The sequence below is a fragment of the Vulpes vulpes genome, chromosome 8, assembly GCF_048418805.1.
Source record: "Vulpes vulpes isolate BD-2025 chromosome 8, VulVul3, whole genome shotgun sequence".
NCBI lineage: Eukaryota > Metazoa > Chordata > Mammalia > Carnivora > Canidae > Vulpes > Vulpes vulpes.
Window position 1 is genome coordinate 71,421,846 of NC_132787.1, and position 20,719 is coordinate 71,442,564.

The window sequence follows — 20,719 nt, forward strand, 5'->3', positions numbered from 1 at the left end:
ATACTATGGTTTACCCACCAAAAATGCCCCTTTATCTTTCAACGCCTTAGAGAGCATACAATCAATTTTTTTTTCCTGGGGAATACTGTTTAGTATAAGGTAAAGTGCAAAATTCCACCGAAGGTTTCCCTGAGGCTGTTAGGTATTGCTCCAAGCATGCCCATGATGACTTGCACAGTACCCGATGTCAATTTCCCCCCAGATCAAACTTGCTGCTGCCCTGGCCAGGATATTGTCCACACGTGAAGCCAGGGTGGGTAAAATCGTGGTTCTCCACATGCGCCTCTGTATCCCTTCTCCACCCTTCTCTGCCCTGTTCTGCTCTGCTCTGTGCCCCCAGGAGGCTGCACTATGCATGACATTATCTGGGCTTGCCCACCCCTGCCTTCTGGGTGGGTCCAGCCAGCCCTTACACTGGCAGATTAGAAGCCAGGACAAGTGTGAGATCGGGGCCTTCACACCTCTCACTTTTACCATGTCAGATCTTGACTTAGGCAGTAGTTTGGGATCCCTTCTTTGGGGCCACACCACCTTCCCTGGGCCCTCTCACAGAGTTAATGGTCTCACCTTGGGAAAACAGCTTCCTCTCCTTGCTAATTCAGGCATAAACGTGGTAATGGCTTCTCACTCTTTCTGATCCCAGAGTGCTTCACTTTTGAATGTGCCATCTGTCAGCCGCCTACCAAGGACAACCCAGAGTGCAGAGTGCTAAAAGCCAAAGCAATATCCAAGCCAAAATCCACTGAGGGGAACCAAAGTTCAGACACATGAGAGAAGAGGTTCTAATGCTCAGTCCAGGAGCAAACCAGGAATCAAGGTAGAAGATCCAGGGCCAGGTCAGAACCTGGGGAAGATAGGACCAAATGAACCAACCTGGTCAGAAACAAGCAGCAGGGCTTCCACAAGGCTTGCCAGTGGGAATCATGCTCATCTTTCTAGCCAGCCAGTATGAGCTGCTTGAATAGGATAGACTGGCTTCAAGGAGGAAGGGCACAGGAGATCTGTAATTTCCATATAAAGTTCCTTCTCTGAGAGCTTAATATTCAAATACAAATGCCTCAGGGAAGAGTGTAAGCCCAGGGCTCTAACCTGGTGCCCACGGTATGTGAGGGTTATCTATTTCTGGGCAGTCCACAGCATTCATTAGATTCAACCAGGGATCTAGGGTTATAAATGGTCATTATTTCCAGTTAACCTTATCATCCATTTACTGCTCAGCTTTCTCCTGGGGGGGAAAAAAATCCCAACTGCTTCCTGTTGATTTCCCATCACTTTCCAAATTCCCCACAAGGCCCTGCTCCCTCACCTTCCTACTTCCCAGCCCAGGCCTCAAAATTCAAATATGTAACATTTAGGTGAATGCCACTTTGAAAAAAGAGGAAAAGCCTTGTAAATCCTCATGGCTCCATAGAAAATATCTCTGTTCCTCCCAAAAGTACAGTTGTCATAGTTGGCATTTGCCATCCACATCCAAAGGAAATTTGGCACCAAATTCTTCTAAAGATGTGTGATGTGAAGGACTGCACTCATGGGATGATCACTGAGCTCCCACTCCCCAACTAGTCTTGGGAGTCAGAACTCTGCCCAAGAGGATTTAGCATCAAAAAGGACCTTCAGTTCATGGCCATGTCTTCTAGAAGGCATGCTATACCATCCTTCATGCAGTTGGTAGGCTGGAGCTCCATCTCAGGGTCTGACCTCCGGATGGTGTGGAAATGCTCAGATGAGGTGGCCCAGGCCTTTTCTTCTTTTTCCCTAGATGTTCTCATCATTCCTGTACCTTCTGTGACTCCTGCATAAAGACAAGCCAAGGTGCCCAGATTTGCATGTGCCATTGTTTACTTGACATTGTCACCAGGAAGGAATGTCAAGTTCAACACTTCATCCTGAGTTTCCTCCTTTTCTATTAAGCCAGGGTCTCAGCTGTCTTACTGCTCAAGCAGAAACCGATTGGCTATTTCATCTCTCATCCTTCCCCCTTCGCCTCCTGTAAGTTCAATGACTTATCAGGTACTGTCCTGTTCACTCCTTACAGACCTCTCAAACCTGAAAATCCACCCTCTTCTCTCTCTCCTGCCACTATTCTGGCCCAAAGGAACCATCAGCCCTCAGTGGTGGCATTAATGCAACAAACTGCTGACTGCTCTCCTGCATCCACACAGGAGCCAGAAAGCTTTCTCAAAGATGCAGATGCTGATACTTCAAACTCTTCAAGAGCTTTCACTGTTCTTGGGATAAAATGCAAAAGTCTTAACTTGGCCTTCAAGATCTCTTCTCATTTTAATTCTCCAGCTTCATTGGGTGGCACACTTCTTCATCCCAGCCCATTTCAAATCACAGAGGGAAAAGGAACATATTATGGCATATTCATGCCAGCTAGTAGAAGTCAGCAGTAAGCAGGGATGAACTGTGGATGCACATTCTGGCCTGGGGAACAGCATGGAAATTATGCTGAATGAAATAGGCCAAACATAAAAGACAGCATACTAAATGACTCCCTTCATGTACATGCTTGGGACAGATACAAGCAATCTATGAATACAGTATCCCTACTGGGTAGACTAGAATGGAACTTTCTGGGAGTTGCACGTTGTGTGTCATGAGAAAGATGTGGTTTCACCCATTTGTCAGATGTGTTCTGTTAAGATTTATCCATTTCAGCAGAAGTACATTTTGCTTCCACCAAACAACTGTAACAACAGCCCAGGAGGTGCTGGCGGGAGGGGGTGACTGGAAGTACAGATCACAGGATAATAGCAGGATAACAGCAGAATGTTGATCATTCTCAAAGCAGGATGATGGGTAGAAGGGGTTCCTTATTTTATCCTATTTTCTAAGTGTTTCAAAGTTTCTGCATCAATAGTTTTAGAAACTGCACTGGGGGAGCACCTGGGTGGCTAACTCCATTAATCGTCTGACTCCCGATTTCTTCTTCTTTTTTTTTTTTTTAATTTATTTATGATAGTCACAGAGAGAGAGAGAGAGAGAGGCAAAGACACAGGCAGAGGGAGAAGTAGGCTCCATGCACCGGGTGACTCCCGATTTCTGCTCAGGTCATGATCCCAGGGGCGTGAGACTGAGCCCTGTGTGGGCTCCACTTTGGCCATAGATTCTGATAAAGATTCTCCCTCTGCCCCCCACCTCCAAAAGAATGCATTGGGGCCAAGAGTTGGTTAAACTTGAATTATTTTGTAAAAATGAAATCCGAGAGAACAGAATTAAGTATCTCTCCTGCTGCTGATTGAGCTGCTGGGACCAGAAATGGTGGTGGTGGTGGGAGAGGAGAGGGGAGAGATGGTCAGGAGGGTATGGCTTCACAAGGTCCTGGGAAGGGTGGAAAGAAGCGGGGAGAGGGAGAATGAGGGTGGGAGAGAGAAGAAATTGTGGAGACGGCACTGAGTTTCCTGGTGTAGGCAACAGCAACAGAGAAGTGAGGAACAAGGTATTGATGGATGTTCAGCAGATGGGACAGGGGGCTGAGCCAGGCCCAGAGCAGCCTGGAATCAGGAGCAGACCCTCAAAAGCATCTCATCTGGTAAGGTCACCTGCCCCTCACCTGAACTCTGTTCCTGTCACAAAGCCTCAGTTAGACAAAACAAGAGTGTGTTTGCCTGGTAGGGACCTTGGGGTAAGGGTGCTAACCAAGGAGACAAGAAGTACCTTCCTCCCTAGCCATTGGTGTCAGCCTGGGCTACCCTCAGCACAGCAGGAGGCAAATTCAGCTTACAAGCAATGCCAAGCCCCAGCCAAGCCCACCACCTGGAGAGCACCCTCACACCAGCTGTGAGGAGCCCCATGGGATGGGGTCATTATCCCACTTTCAAGATATGGAAAGAGCAATGAGCGGGCATTAAAGGCTCCCTGATCTGGAGTCCATCACTACATGCCCTTGGTCCAGGCAGAAACCCTGTGGGCCTGACACCTACTCCTGGTAGGATGGAGCAGCCATCATGGGAGCTCCAAAAGCACCTTTGTCTTCCCCACGCCCCCAAATCTCCTCCAGCCCCTCCCAGGGCCCTCAAAGTGAGCTCTTCCCCTCTGCCAGCCTTTGCCTGGGCACCCGGCCTGCTGTGTGGCTGGAACCTTCTCAACCTCCAGGTCCCAGGTCATAGTCCCTCTGCTGGAAGGCCTCCCAGACAGTCTTTTTTCAGGGCCTTCTCCCTAATATTACATTTGCTTCCGTCAGGGCAGTTACACAATTTGAGAATATCCACTGGAATTGCTTCTTATTAACAAGTTCCCTTTTAAACAAAAGTAGGATGGCTAACCGCTCTCCTGTGGTTTTTTTTGTTTGTTTATTTATTTTGGGTTTTTTTTGCAGCAGAGGTCTTAAATCTCAAGCATCGAGATGGGGAAAGGGAGAGCCCTCTGCAGAACCACAGAAAACACTGCATTATTGAAAACCTCCTGTTTTTCAACTGAAACATAGGTGAGCTGCCTATAATCCTGATGTTGCTGCTCTTGGTGGCCCTGGTGACAATTAAGTTGCCTTCCTACATGCTCTCAACCTCAAAAGTGTCAGGAATCTAGTACTATTATATAGACACACATGAAAACTATGATTCAAAAGAGAACTAAAGTCACTCTACATCTAAAATAATTAGATCAATGTCATACCGAAATTTTTACAGCCTCATTCTCTCAAAAAATTTTTACAACGTTCTCTACAGAGCTCATTAAAACACGCACAACACACATACCCCATGCCTCCATTTCTCCCACTCTCCCCATCCCCCTCGTCAGAACAATAAAAAGCTCCAAAACCAAATTCAAATCAATTGGCAGGTTTACTGGCTGTCTGTTACACAATGAGGTGGAAATATGGAAACACCTCAATATAGGACATTCTGAACCCTGTGTTTTCTTCTTGCTGTATCGACAGACCAGCGATAGGCACACAGGCTGACACCCAGGACAACAGAAGCAAACAGCTGCTGGTTCACATTTCCATAATGATTAATTCCATAGGTTTAGGGAACTTCATGTTTTTTCTTTCATAGCAGCTTCCTCTTTTCGAACTCCTTCAGAAACAGAAACAGAAAAGAGAAAGGGGATAAAAAAATTGAAGATTCAAATTACATTCCTGGTCAAAGTGATTCTGAAACCACTTATCTTTTTAGGATCCTTTGAACAACCAAAAATTACAAAAAGTGAAATGTACCAGGATGAAGGTGCTTGAACACAATATAACAGCTTTCAAATTAGGCTGCGTCAGCTTGAATTTCACAAGACTAGATGCAGAGCCTTAGCTTTATGTCTCCCAAACACAGAGCCCGAGAGGCTTCTTTGAACTCTTATTTTTCCACAGCAGTCTTACTATTAAGAGCTGACAAACTTGACTACTTAGGCAAACCCTTCAAGGCCACACATGAACCACGCTGGCCTTATTAATAAGGCAATGGAAACAGGTTTGCTTAGTTTCTCCAAGAAAGAGACTAAACGTAGATTCAGTCAAGATTTGAACAGAATGTCAAGCACTTCAGAAATATGTGAAAAGGAAACAATACTGAAAATCACATTTCTCTAGATTGTAATTAGAATATGACCAATGTGTAGTTGCCTGCTGCCACTTACTGGAGCAAAATGGTAATGCATGTCTCCAAACAGCATAAGCATTTGCTTCCCCGCCCCTTTTCCTGTCTGCCCCTGCTCTTTCACACACTCACTAGCCCCCAGAATTGCGGCACATGGTGCCTTATTTCAAAAGACAAGATCATGCAAAGATCCAATAAAACAAGGAGCAAGGCAAGGGCAAAAAAGATTGAGCTAAAACATAGCTCCCTCCTGGGGATACAATTTATGCTTGTTCTCAACATGGTTAAAATGTCTGGTTTTTGCTTTGCTTTTTTGTCAAACCTATAACCATCATAAAACTAAAAAGAAAGAGAGCCTTAAATGATCACTTAAAGAGACAGGCTAAAACTCATTACAAAGAGATTACAGAAGATACCGGGTCATTTAGAACATTTTAAACTATGATGTTCTATTAAAAAGGAAAAAGCAGAGCATATGGTTAATTAGTTGCTCCCAACCAGCAAACAATGGCATCTCAACACAGCCAGGGCCAGAGCTACAGGCTGGACACCCCTACCCTCTTCTCTTGATCTCCCTACCCTGCTCCCCATCAACTCCTTCATCCAGTTTTCATTTCTTGTCACTAGCTTTCAGCCCCTCTCCCTAGAAACAACAAAGACCTATGAGATCAGGGTAGCTATATTCCAAAGGTCCTCAATGAAAAAAATGAAATACAGATGCCTAGATGGAATTCATGGCACTAGTGGACTCCGAAACATTTTCTTGTATATCTTATTTTGCCCCACACAAAAGAACAAATTCCAATGTTTAAAGAAATAAGTGTTTTCAAATCAGAATGTTGTTCCTGGTCATGCCCAGTTAGGACACTGGGACATTGATGCAGCTGCTAGAGACAGTTAAGCTGCACACCAGAAAGAAATAAACAGTAAGATCCAGAAGAAAGGACCAGGGTTTCCAGATACCCAGTGCAGCCCCAAGCTACAAGGCCTGTAACTTCAGAGCACTCAGGCCACTGCTACAGCTCACCTTGTAGATGGTGGTTCCCAGCTGTGCTGGAGACATGCTGACCACAACTCCTGCACTCTGAAGGGCAGAAATCTTCTCTTTGGCTCCACCTTTTCCTCCAGCAATAATCGCCCCTGCATGACCCATTCTCCTGCCAGGAGGAGCAGTTAAACCAGCAATGAAGGACACCACAGGCTTGGCCTTGGGACCCTGGAAAGTGGTATTGTAAACACTTTCATGAGAAGTTGACCAAAATTGGACTTCAAATTCATGACTCTGAAATGAAATCGCAAATGGCCTGGGCAGGACCCACCACTCATCCTAAGAAAATGAACACAAACATCAAGCTGTAATTGCAATCACTGCATTCACCTTTGAGATGACTCAACTTTTCATATAAACTCAGGAAAACCATCCTGAGCAAATATTTGTCTGTTTAGATTTTAAACTTCAACTGCACTGGCCACAAGCTATTTTACAAACATATATATAGGTGGTTCTTTCATTTGAAAAACAAAGCACATTTGAAAACATATGTTATATGATTTGTGATAATAATGAATTAAGACACTAGATCAGGTTATTTTATTCCAACCTGATTTTGTCTTAATTTAGTCTACCAAAAAAAAAAATTTGCTAGGAAAAAAAAAAAAAAGATAAGGTGGAAAGGTATATTGGAAAAGACATAGGACCGGAAGTTGCCAGATTCAATTTCCTATTGACTAAAGCTGGTTGGCCTCGGACAAGGCATACCAGCTCTGTAAACCTCTGATTCCTCATCTATGAAATGAATGATGACTTTCTCTCTGAAATTCTATGAAGTCTAAGGAAGATTAGGACTAGTTTTATTTAATAAAAATCGATTCTAATATACAACTTCTATGTAAATGAAGAACACTATCCTAGATTCTGAGGTAAAAAAATAAAAATCTACGTGGGAGATATAAGAATTCCTGTGCTCTAGACTTAAAATACAGTTACAGAAATAATATAAAATATTATCAATTAGTTAAGAGATACCAAAATATTATTTGAATATATGATTAAATTTCACAGTAAATGAAAATAGCATGTTCATAGTAAGAGCTCAGAAGCAACAAGGTATCCAAAGATGGCTGTAAAAAGCGGAACCTGAATACAAGCAGAATCTGTCTTCAGGTACCATCATCTTCCCCAAGGCCAGCAATTCTCAAATCATTTGGTCTTAAAACCCCTTACACTCACAAAAATTATTGAGAACCCCAAAGAACTATTGTTTATGTAGATTATATCTGATGTTTCCTGAACTAGAAATTAAAACTAAGAAATTATATAAGTATTCATTGAAAAATAAAAACTTAAAAACTATTTTAAAAACCATTTTAGTAAGAAGTGTGGCATTCATTATTTTACATTTTTGTAACTCTTGAATGTCAAATTTAATAAAAGGCAAATGGATTATGACATCTGCTTTTGCATTCAATCTCTTCCAATATGATATTTTGGCTGAACTCAAAGAAGTCTGGGCTCACACATATACATGGCTGGAAAAGGGGAAGAATTTTAACAGCCTGTCAGATAATTGTGGATACTCTTCTTTGATACTAGATAAACCTCTTCAAGTGGTAATTTCTTAAGGGTCAGTTACAATGTTGGAATCTAGAACCATAGCAATGAACTTTCTGTCCTGTTAGTTTAAAATCCATTGAATGGATCTTTTACCTATAATGATTTTATAACATTCATTGGCTGAATGAAAAATATGTTTACTGAATTATGTACATCTTCCAAATGTTGATACGTTTCTTTATACAACATCAATAAATCAGTCACTGTTACCAGATTTAATCAAAGTCTTTAGTAGGAGGAAGTCCAGTTCACAGTGGCAGAAACTTTTCCAAAATATGAATATTCAGTGAAAGCTCAAATATTATCACTGTCAAGTACTATAAGTTGTTTTCCTTGAATATGGCAGGTTCACTTTGTTCATTTTTGATAAAATGTCTACGACATACCCAAGTCTGAACAGTCTGCCAGTTGTTCTTGAGAGTTATTTCATGGTAAGAAAAGCAGCTAGTTCAGCTCACAACTCAATTGAGAAGGTGCTTTACTTCCCACTTCATCACAAAATACTGACTCATGGGTCAGGATTTAATAAAATTAATAATTTTTACTGCTTCATCAAGGACATTCTTTAAGTGAAATCGGTTTCATTTTGTTTTTCTAACTATGAACATGTGGCAGTGAATGATTACTAGAAAGCTGCTTCCACTGCCCGGATTTGTGCTATGGTGCCAGCAGCCAGGTTCTGCGTGGTCTGACGTGGCCTACTCCAGCCTCATCTCCCACCATTCCTCCCTGCTCTTTGTCTCCCAGTAATTCCAGGCTGCTCTGCCTCTGTTCCTCTGTAGGGAATGTTCTCCACCCTCGCTGGACAGCTGACAAATTTCTGCTTAACTTCTGAGACCTGACTCAAGCCTCCTCTTTCCCGTAAGCCTTTCTGACTCTTCCTCCCACAGTCTCCACAAATGCTCTCATGGTTGATCATCCTCCATTCAGTGACCCTGCTGTGCCTTTGACAAGTTTCTACTATTACACTAAGTATAGTGGCTGTAACTTATTTCCCATGTGTTCCCCTCCTAAACTAAGAATCTCTGAATTCAGAAACTATGTTCACACTTATTTCTGTATGCCATGGTGCAGAATTAAAAAGAAAAGACTCTACAAGTCACTTCTTCATTTACTTATGGGCTCTACAGTTATGAGCATCTTTTATTTAAGTGGCACTAATTTCTACGTGATCCTTCTGTCTCCATACTTACAGAAAAAGAATGCTGCACTAGAAGGAAACAAGATTTTGATGAACCTAGAATGTCAGACAAGTTTATATTGTCCTATTAACAAAGAAGAGTCACTTACAATTTTTTAAGCAGAGAAAAATACAACTAAAGAGACTACAAGGAAGTATGGTCTGAAAACAAGATGCAGAAATGATGAGAAACGTGAAAGCCCCAAAACAGACCAGTTAGGATATCAGCATAGTTTGAGCAGAGGCCCAGGGCTGGTAACCCTTTTCCTGAATCCCTGCAATCAGACTCTTGACCCCTCCATGACATAGTGGAGACATCAGGCAGACGTGGGGGATGAATCCCACCTTTAGTTCATTTGCTATATACCTGCCACTGGCAAGTTTTTAATGTCTCTGTGCCAGTTTCCTTATTCATAAAAGGACAAAAACCTTTCTCAAGGGGTCAAGATTAAACAACACCAGTTTTACAAATAAGTATTGTCACTATAATAATGACAATAATAAAAACAGTAATGGTGGCAGTAGGGAACATTACTGAGTGTTCAGTACTCTGTGCCAGGTACTGTGCTAAGTGTCTTATGTCATCTGTTCAACCTAGAATCCTACATACAGTAGGTCCTTAATAAAAATTCATCCCATAAGAACTAACCAGGAATAGAAAAACATGTGCCAAATGAAATAAAATGTATATGCTTAGCTTTTCCCACCAAAATCGAAGCTAGTCAAGGGATCCAGAGTTGGGTCTAAACACATTTTAAAATTCACTTGAACATAGCATAATGTCACAGTAACCCAGATCTTTCCTAAAGAGAAGTCAGTCTTTACTTGAATTTCAAAGTTTACAACTTTTCTGAATTCAAGTTACCTCAAACTCTTAACAATATGCTTCATTCTTTTCTTATCCACCACCTATTGGTGCCTGATATGCCGGGGGATGGGACAGTCCCTGCTGCCCCTGATACAGACTAGAGGGAGAGTCAGATAGTAAGCAGTCTTTGCAGAAGGAATAAGCAAAGGCTAGTGAGAATGAAAACATCGGGCCAGTCAGATGGGACATGGATCTGAAGAAGAGAGTTAGACAGGTGTGTAGGGACTGGAAGACCATGGTAAGTCCACACTTTGTCTTCCATGTAATGGGAGACTGTCAGGGTTTAAAACCAGAGGGTATGCAACACCGATGTCTATGTTGCAGAAGGGCAGGTGATCTGGGTGGTTGTGAGCAGGATGGCCAGGGACAGAAGGGAGGCAATAGTGCCTGAGGAACAGTAGAGACAATCAGGAAGAAACTACTGATATGATCCAGGTAGAGAGGATGGCAGCTGGAACCAGAGCAGAGGGACTAATTACAGCTGATGCACTGAATCTCAACATACTACTAGGGACAGATCTTGGTAACTGAGTGGAAACAGGTGATGAGAGAGAAGTAAAAGATGCTTCTGAGGTTTCTGCCTTTGGAACTGCATGAAGCATGTTCATATACAAGAATCATTCACACTTAAGGAATAGGCCACAGAGACTAACTCTGGGGAAAAAATAAGATGAGAAGGAGAAAAACCAAGAGGACGGAGAGGATGAAGAAAGAATGGAGACTGCTGGTAGCCTCTGCAGAAGCACTGTCAGGAGAGTAAGAATCAACAGCAGCACAGCAGTGACTAGCTCAGGGAGTGCCTACTGTGTGTGAAGAGCTGTATTTTTCCAAACCCAAACCCAAACTTACTGAATTATGTTGCTTCAAGAATTCTGCAGCATTTTCTTCTGCATTACCACCAATTTCACCAATCAGTATGATGCCTTCCGTGGCTGGATCATTCAGAAAGATTTCAAGGCAGTCAATAAAATCTGTGCCATTAAAAGGATCACCTCCAATGCCTGAAAAATTCAAAGAATAGCAACACCAGCTGAAAATTTAAGGATGAACCATGAAAATAAGAGATGCTGTTTCAATTCATGTTCTAATTTTGCCTCTCCCATCACCAATGTTTTAAAATGCAGTCACTCTGGTATTTAACATTTAAAAAAAAATCACAAATCGCTACATTTATTTGTTTCTAATATTACGTGAATGCTAAATGGTGGTTGATTTAGGATATTCACAAAGACATTTTTGTTTTAGCTCTTTTATCGAGCTTCTTTCCTCCCACGAAATTATTCCCAAACAACTCTTTTAAAATGGGCATTTTTTGAAAAGGTGTGTTTGTAATGCAAGCAAGCAAGACTATCTCTTCTCTGATTAAACACTTTACAAATGTCTTTGCACAAAGTAACTATTAGATGAGGCACACTGCTGAGAAACCACACACAAGTTTTAAGAGACAAGTCCCAGTGAGGGACTGATCCCTTTTACCTTAGATACAGGGTGAGTGATGACTACAAACACAAACATTTAAGGACAAGTACTTGGACAGGATTAAAGGAAATGCTCCCAACAGACTGGCTGCCACTTTTTATTTTTTATTTATAATGTATATAAATTCACTGATGGCAGGATTGATTTCCTACTTTTCAATGCATCTCTGAAGAATGAAGTTGAAGAAGAGAAGCAGCATTTATGAGTACTGTGTGTCAAATACTGCGTCCTAGCCACACGTTAGACCTGCCATTTCCTCATTCTTATAGCCTCTGTGAAATGGGCATTAGTATTAGTAATTTACAAATTAAAGACAGAAGTTGGAGAATGAATTTTGCAATTCTGTTTCAAACCTTTTCTTATTCTCCACCACACTAAGTTACTTTGTGACTAAGACTGTGCTTTGTACATAGAGAAGTTCAATCACTATTTCCAATGTTGACTTTATGGATATTAATTCTAATTAAAATACTCCAGGTTTTTATTTTAGAATTTATTGTGAAAAGCTATTTTTGAAAGGCTTTTAAAAGGTGTTCTAAAATTTGAAGAAATGTTTATAAAAATGGGAAATCTGTCTTTCAGCAACAAATACTAAAATTATTTTAAAATGTAAAATCTTTTTACTTTTAAAAGTCATAGGCAGTACAATGTGGCAACAAGAGAAGTTTTGGGGAACTCAATCATCCTTGATATAGATTTTCTCACCAATAAAGCTATAATAGCACCAATTTTCAGCTTAGAGGTGCCTCAGAAGGTAGCCTTAAGAATAAGATAACAAATGGCAAAGAACTCAGTAACTGGGAAGCACTAACAAAATGATAATTGTAGAACCAGAAGTCCTAATGCAAAGAACTGTTTCTTCACAGCAAGTGAAGTAAGTGATGTTTTCCGGCACCAAGGCTCTGCAGGGGCCACATGTCCCACAATGCTTGCTCAACATGAGGGTCAAATCTTGGGCCACGAATCTTTAAAATATACAGTGGGGCTTCACACTGAAGCAAATTAAATTTAAGATCATGACATCTTTTTAATAAAATGGTTATCAAAAGCTCTTGGAAATAACCAAAAGTTATTACTATACTCATTCAACAAAGATACTGCATTACAATAAAATGATTCTACCAAAATCACTCACCAACACACAAAGACTGTCCCAACCCAACTTGCGTTGTTTGGTGAACTGCTTCATAAGTCAGGGTGCCGGACCTGGACACAATACCTTAAAGAAAGAATTTAAAAATATTAGATTGTGTTCAAATCACAGGCTATCATGTTAAAGATACAAGTACTTAAGAAAAATCCATTCTACAATTTGTCATCCAACTCAACAAGTATATGGTTGGTGCATAAATACCTATCTTCTCACTATGAATTCAGGTGTATGTAACTTCAGATACTCTGCACCAATTGGGCAAATTGAAGGACACGTGTGTATCTTGGTCAATGCTGGACAATAGAACACTGTTCAATTGCTCTCTTAGATTAATTTCACCAGACAGTAACAGCTGGATCACTTAATGAGAACTGCTCCTTCTGCAGGGAACCCTGCACCGACTCCCCAACCCAGCACAGTGCCAGCCTACCTCTCCAGACTTGTCTCCCATTATTTCCCTACTCTAGTGAAATCGATTTATTCCCCCACTTAGTCACGTTGCTTCTGCTGCAAACGGGGCCCCCATCTCCTCAAATGCCACTTTCCCTGGAAGTCTTTCCTGATTCCTCCAATAAGTACATTGTTCTCTTACTATCTGGCTCAGTAAGAGACCACCAATGGTATTTAAGATTCTGTGGCAACCATCTTCTTTGCTATACTGTAACCTCCAAGGAGCTTGATAAACAAGACTGCTTCCCTCACTCGTGTTCCTAGTATTGAACATGCACAGAAGGAGTTCAATAAATACTTACCTGAATGTCTCAAAACTGAAAACCTTTCAATAGAGTACAAACATCCTCTTAAGGAAAATCTAATTCCAATAGTTTTAAGACCATTCAATCACTGGACCCTAACCTACGACAAATGACAATCATTACCACCAATCCCCATCTGTCTCATTCATCATTTTTCCCTATTCTCTGAGCTTTCTTTCCATCTACCTGCTGTCTCCCTAATACAGTCCTTCCTCTGCCGGACCCTTCATAACTGAGAAGATTGGGTAGGTAATACCTACCTACCTATGTACTCAGTACATTTAGCTTTGTTTAAATAAAGTATAGTTGGCAATTTCTTTAGTTGTATATCTTGTGTACAATTGTCTAGTCTGCTTTCCACTCTTTCTACTTGATTCTTGTGGTATGATTATGTCTAAGTGTCCACTCAATATCTTACATTACTGAGAAAAACAACTATTTTATTTATTCTAGTCTTGTGATGGATCAGTATAACCAGTGAATATTAACACCAGGATGTTATCATTCTTTTAAGGGGCTTTCATCTGATCATATAAATAATATGTAAATTACATAAATGCAAACCACACAATGAAGGTAATGAAAGCCATGTTTTCCTGTCATTCTTAAAAATATATGTAGTAAAAGAGCTATCACTTAAAAGTACCTATCACAAGAACACTTCTGTTTCTGAAAGGCAGAAGTACTTTCTTCCTCTATTCTTCTTATTAAATACAACTAAAAACCCTGGGCATTATAAATAAAATAAATCCAAGGAATCTCTAAGAGATGAAGAAGGCAAGGTAGTTAAGGACCTCAAAACTCAAGGAAAGATACACTGCTGAGCTCCCTGGGTTTCCTTTGCCTCATGCATCCTAGATATGGATTTAAAGAAGCCAGCATCCCAGAAACACATAAGGATACAGAAAAAAAAAAAAAAAAAAAAAAAAAATCCCCCTTTAAAAGCCTGCTTGCTCTAGCAAAAGAGCCAAGGACAGCCCAGAAAAACAGAAAACTTTTGAGATCATAACCACTCCATACCAACCAAACACTACAGAAAATAACTGTGCCTTCACCCTCACTCATATGAGCAAAGGCCAAAAGGGATTCCTAGACTTACACATTTAGGAGGCTGCACTAAGGCACCCCAACATGCCAGCCAAACTGGTGAAAGAGAAGGCCAAGTAGGCAATCAGGACTTTCATCTATGCCAGCTGATATGAGTTCCTCCTCACCCCTACAATGTCGATGGAAGCCACGTGGGGAGTCTAGATGTCCATCCTTATCTGGCAGTAATTAGGCATTTCTCCATCTTCTTGTCAGGGTGGTATCAGAGAAGGCCTAGTGGAGAGTCAGGACTTTCACAATTGCCCAGCAATAACAAGGTCACCTCCACTGAACTCAGTGAGGACCAAGGAGGAGAGCAGAACTATCATACCCAGTAAGGAAGAACTCACCCACTCCAGTATCAATGGAACAAATAGGAACTTGGACTTCTATATCCACCCGGCAGTAATGAGGGACCTCCCCCTGATAATCCCTGCTGAAGCAGTGTCTATAGTCAGTCAACAGAAGGTTCAAATAAGACCCAGAGTCCTATAATACACAAATTATCTGGGTTTCAGTCAAAAATCATTCAGAATACCAAGAACCAGGGAGATCTCAAACTGAATGAAAAGTGACAATAAATGCTAACACCAGGGCATCTGGGTGGCTAAGTGGTTGAGTATCCGCCTTTGGCTCAGGTCATGATCCTGGGGTCCTGAGATCAAGTCCTGCCTGCATCAGGCTCCCTATGGGGAGCCTGCTTCTCCCTCTACCTACATCTCTGCCTCTCCCTGTCTCTCATGAATAAGTAAACAAAATTAAAAAAAAAAAAAAAATAGATGCTAACACCAAGATGAAGAATTATCTAACAGGAATTTTTAAAAAGGCATGATAAAAATGCTTTATATAATCACAAACATGCTTGAAACAAATGAGAAAATAGAAAGCCTTATCAAAAAAATAATGAAGTCTCAGCAAAAAAATAGAAGATATAAAGAGAACCCAAATGTAAATTTTAGAAGAGAAAAATAAAACAACCAAACCTGAAAGCTCAGTGGATGAGCTCAGTAGCATAAAGGAGGGGAGAGAGGAAAGAATCAGAGAAATGAAAATAGAACAGTGGAAATTACCCAACCTGAATGAGAGAGCAAAAACAGACCAGGGAAAAAAGTGGACAGTTCCTCAGAGACCTATGGTTACTACATGTGAATTTGCAATTGTAAAAACATAAAAAGTTTAATCAAAATAAAAATTTTGAAAAGGATGGAGGGGTCAAGTATGTCACGTGTGGTTGTTTTTTAGGTTTACAGGCACGTTAGAAAGCAGGGCAGTGATCAGAAAAGTGACTTGGCATGGGACACTCCCTACATGCTCACTTCAAGTCTACAACAGTAGCCATTCACAGCAGACAAGAGTCTACAGAGCGCTCAACTATGTACAAGAGCATCAGTGACTACATGGATCAGGCCCCACAAGACCTGATGGACTATGGAACTTCTTGGAACCCCCTTGGTAGAAGAACTTGGTAAGTACCCTACTAGCAGCAGGGCTAACAGCAATAAGGGATTTTAGTAACAATAAAAAACCATGATCTTTAACCCAGTCTTGTAAAGTACATAACTGACATTCACCCACTATATTGATTACTTTTATCTATTACTAACGGTCATAGTTTATACATAAAGTACAGTAACCATCTATCATGGTGCACTAAGAAAGCTTAGTGAGAAGGTGTGAAGAACCTAAAAACAAGCATAACAAGATAAATTTGAAATGCTAATTTGGTTATTTCTTCAAGGAACTAAACAAGTAGCAGTGGAATTTTCACAAAACATTCTAAAAAGTTTGTGATATCCTATAAGGCAAAGTAACGTGAGGAGGATATAAAAAGACTAACAATAAAAATAATTCAAAGCACATATGTAGCATGTGTGCTATATATGTGTTACATAAAACAAAGGACTTATATCCAGAATATTTATGGAATCCCTTGCCATAATCAACAAAAAAACAACCCAATAAAAAAATGTGCAAAACACCTGAACAGATCATTCACAAAAGAAGATATACAAGTAGCCAATAAGTACATGAGGTGGTGCTCTATATCATTAGTCATCAGGGAAACTAAAATTAAAACCATAAGACACCATTTCATCCCTAGCAGAAAGGCTAAAATTAAAGACTGAGAAGGCTGTTTGTGAAGATGTGGAAGAACTGAAGCTTTCATACAGTGATGGTGGAAATGTAAAGTGAATAGCCCTTTTGCAGAACTGTTTGGCGATTTCTTAAAAAGTTGAACATACTTCAAAGCTATGACTTAGTGATTCCATTCATAAGTATCTTACCCAAGGGAAATGAAAATGTGTCCACAGAAAGACCTATACACAAATATCACCTTAGCCTTATTCATAATGATTCAAACTGGAAATAACCCAACGTTCATCAATAGGAGAATGGGCAAATTGTGGCAGAATCACACCACAGATTATTACTTAGCAGTAAGATGAAATGAACTATTGATACATGCAAACACATGGAGAATCCCCAGCATGCCGGGCAGGAAAAGAATCTTTTAAAACTCCAAAAAATATCTCCAATGATTCTGCAGAATTATCATGGATTCTTAACCTCATCCAATTCAGGATACAGAACTGATTCACTATAAAATCTCCTGGTAAATTCCACTACAGTTAATTAAAATGAATTAAATTTGCACAGTTACAAATTCTCTTAGTGAATTTTGAGCTTAGGGCAAAGAATTTTTTTGTTTTTAATCTATAGGAAACCTACTCACCAATTCTTCCTTTCTTGTGAATATGGCCAGGCATGATGCCAATTTTGCATTCTCCAGGCTGACGGATAGAAAATTCACAGTTTCAGAAAAAGTGGGAAAAAAACCCATAACAACCTATAACTAATAGGTCATACACACACAAACACACTTGGATTGATGCAAAGCTAGTTAGCCTTGTGAAAGCCTAAATCTGGCCTATTGTTTTTTACACTTACATTGATGATTCCAGGGCAGTTAGGCCCAATTAGCCTCGTCTTTCCCTGCCGCAGCAGCTTGTGCTTGACCCGTACCATGTCCTGCTGTGGTATACCTTCAGTAATGCACACAACCAAGGGCACTTCTGCCTCAACAGCTTCATTGATGGCAGCAGCAGCAAAAGGAGGAGGAACATAAATGACAGAAGCTGTCGCTCCTGTCTCTTCTTTGGCCTGAAACATTAACCACAAAGCATTTTATTATGGGTTAAGTTATAAACACTAATAAAATGCATTCAATACCATGATTTTAATAATGTCATGGGATCAGGAAAGGACACTACGAGGAGACATTGGATGTCTTCATTCTTCCCATTAGCAAGTCCACTGTGCTGTCAGAAAAGAGCAGAACCAAGCAGGGGCTCCTCTCTGCCCCACTATGAAATGCCACTCTGAACTGAAAGATTCTATGACACCTCGTTCCCTCAGATGATTGCATGTCAGGAAACCTGAAAGCGCTGTCTGATTTGCATTTGTGTCCTCTCATTCCTATGGCCATGTTTATTTTTGTTGCCTTACAAGACACTGTACCACCTATCCGGGACCAAAGACCTTCTATTTCCCCAGGAGAAAAAGGAGGAGTAAGCCACTGAGCATTGGAACTCAGCTCTCAAACACCTATTCAAAATCTATCATGTCAAAAACGACACAATTTTTTATGCTCACAATTTTTAATCTAAATGCACATTAGTTAAAAATAAAAATAAACTAAAATACAAATGCATAAACGGCCATAGAATAAGAATGTGGGTCAAATGCATATTAGGGTCCACTCTACATCACTCCACAAAGCAAAGAACTTAAAATCATCAGTTTGACTGTGGTTCTGTCCGTGGTCTCCACATATTCTCCACATACATCAATACCTTCTACCACCTCAATGTGTGGTCATGTCTCCCTCTACCCACCTCTATGTGTGGTCATGTCTTCCTCTACCCACCTCTATGTGTGGTCATGTCTCTTAAAGCTCCTTGAAGACAAAGATTGTTAGTGATCTCTGACTCTCCAAGAGAGGCAGTACCTCTTCTGAGAGGCCCTGCAGGAGGGCTCAAGACAGGTCTTGTTAAGGCCTCACAACAACCCCTGTATGCTTAGTATCCCCATCTACAAATCAAGATGCTGGGGCCAAAAGACAATAAATAACTTACACAAGGTCACATAGCTAGGAAGTGAGTGGCAGAGCCAAGATTCAGATCTAAGTATCTCTGATTCCAAAGTGTCTGTTCTTTTCAGTTACAGCAGGCTGCCTCCCTATAAATGTTAAAATATGACTTAATCAAGATATAAATCAAAACCTTTTGGAAGGCTGTGTCATGGGATTTTACAATGGAAAGGAATACTAAGCTACAGAACATACAGGTACAACTAGAAGGGGCAGAAGTAAAAGATAGTGTCTTTCAGAATCATCCCTGAATGACTCCCCACATCCCCAGGGACTGAGGAGCTTTCTCTATGGTATCTCTCATAAAAAGAAGTGTCTTGACACTGACAGAACAAAAGTTAAAGGATGCTGACAGATCATCAACAAATGATGCCAGGGGTTAAAAATAATTTTTTTAAAAACTCTGTTCAACGAGATAACAGAGAAGGGGATACAAAAAAAGTAAAAATTAAAACTAGGCTGGAACCAAAAGGAGTCAGATCATAGGCATATACGTATTTTTTTAGAAAATGTATCCTGCAGTTTTCTACCTCTTAAGGCTACACATACTGCCAAAAGCCAAATATGACAACAGGCTCTGTGCTAACAAGTGACACTAGATGAAAGGTATCTATCCTACTCATTCAGAAAGCTCTTTGTAAGTGCTAAACAGGTAAGAAATATAGTATCTGTCAGAGAACTTGCAGAATATTGCAAATGTCATTTCTATTTGTAACATGGTGAATAATAAATGAGTTGCTTAGCAACAAAAACTTTTCTTTAAAAGAAAGCAAAAAAAGCTCATGAAAAAGTCAAATCTACCCTAGAAGAGTTATGAAAATAGCTTTTCTCTGTATTTTGAGGTCATGAAGTCAGCCGTAGGAGACTTTAAGGGGTGGGAGGAAATAACCAAAAATTTAAAGCAAAAAGATTTCAAATGATTCTTTTACAGAACCTATGATTTTAACTTTTTTTTTTACTCTTTAGTGTAAAAAAAAAAAAAAATCCTGTTTTCAAGTTTAAAGTAAAATGAAAATTTCAAATTTGAATACTTTTTCCTATGTTTTACGATCAAGAATACAAATTAACTTCAATTTGAAGTTAGTATTCTAAAAAAGAGACTAAAAGAGACAAAAAATAAATAAATAAATAAATAAGAGACTAAGTCTATAAATTTGTACTTTTAAAAAAATGTGATACTTTAAAACATGCCTTAAAACTATGCTTAAGAGGGGGAGGGGTACATCTTTTATCAATACATTTGTCCCAAGTACTAAGTTTATTTCCTAGATTTTTTTTTTTTATTATATAGGTAAGATTCTGTACCATAATAGTTTCTTTTATAAAACTACTATTTTTCTATGTATTCATGCAAAAGTAGAATGAGAATACACAAGGAGCTTAAATAAGCTCTCTAGAAAGGCAAAATTTGAGATGTGGAAAGCACTATAAAATTTAACTTTACATACATTTTTATCATCCAAGTTTTTATAATAATCACATATTAATTTTGTAACAGAATTAAAGTTTGGTTCAAAATACTTCAAAAAGTATTAAGAAATCAGCAATTTGGGGAAGAGACGAGGGCTCTATTATTTGTCAGTCTGATTTCACAGTCCAGTTTTTTCACACAGAACACCATACTACTTACCCTAAGCCCTGCTAAGTCTGCCACTTCTCAGCTATGAACTATGGGCAGGACTTTTAACCTCTCTGCATTTGTAGTACCCCTGTCTTTAGACTGGGGATGGTGATAGCAACTGCACCTCAGAGGGTTGTGGGGAGGCTTGAATGAAGCAATGTCTATGAAGCAGCTAGCACGGTGCCTAGCAAACAGCCCATGCTGTGTGTTGGGGGCTGGATGCTGACATGTGCACTGCTAACATCCTGGAGGAAGAAAGAGTAAGGAAAGGATAAGAAG

At 40.1% G+C, this 20,719-nt stretch overlaps 1 protein-coding gene across 1 annotated transcript in view; it reads right to left on the reverse strand.

The window, feature by feature from the left end:
* Positions 1 to 4,768: 4,768 nt before the first annotated feature.
* Positions 4,769 to 20,719, reverse strand: part of SUCLG1 (succinate-CoA ligase GDP/ADP-forming subunit alpha) — a 32,098-nt gene continuing 16,147 nt past the window's right edge. The window contains exons 4-9 of the mRNA XM_025994438.2: positions 17,619 to 17,831; positions 17,404 to 17,461; positions 12,811 to 12,894; positions 11,046 to 11,197; positions 6,562 to 6,750; positions 4,769 to 5,021 (exon numbers count right to left, since the gene is read on the reverse strand). Of these exons, the coding sequence (XP_025850223.1) occupies positions 4,995 to 5,021; positions 6,562 to 6,750; positions 11,046 to 11,197; positions 12,811 to 12,894; positions 17,404 to 17,461; positions 17,619 to 17,831 (723 nt within the window). The 3' untranslated portion in view covers positions 4,769 to 4,994. The remainder of the gene's footprint in view (positions 5,022 to 6,561; positions 6,751 to 11,045; positions 11,198 to 12,810; positions 12,895 to 17,403; positions 17,462 to 17,618; positions 17,832 to 20,719) is intronic.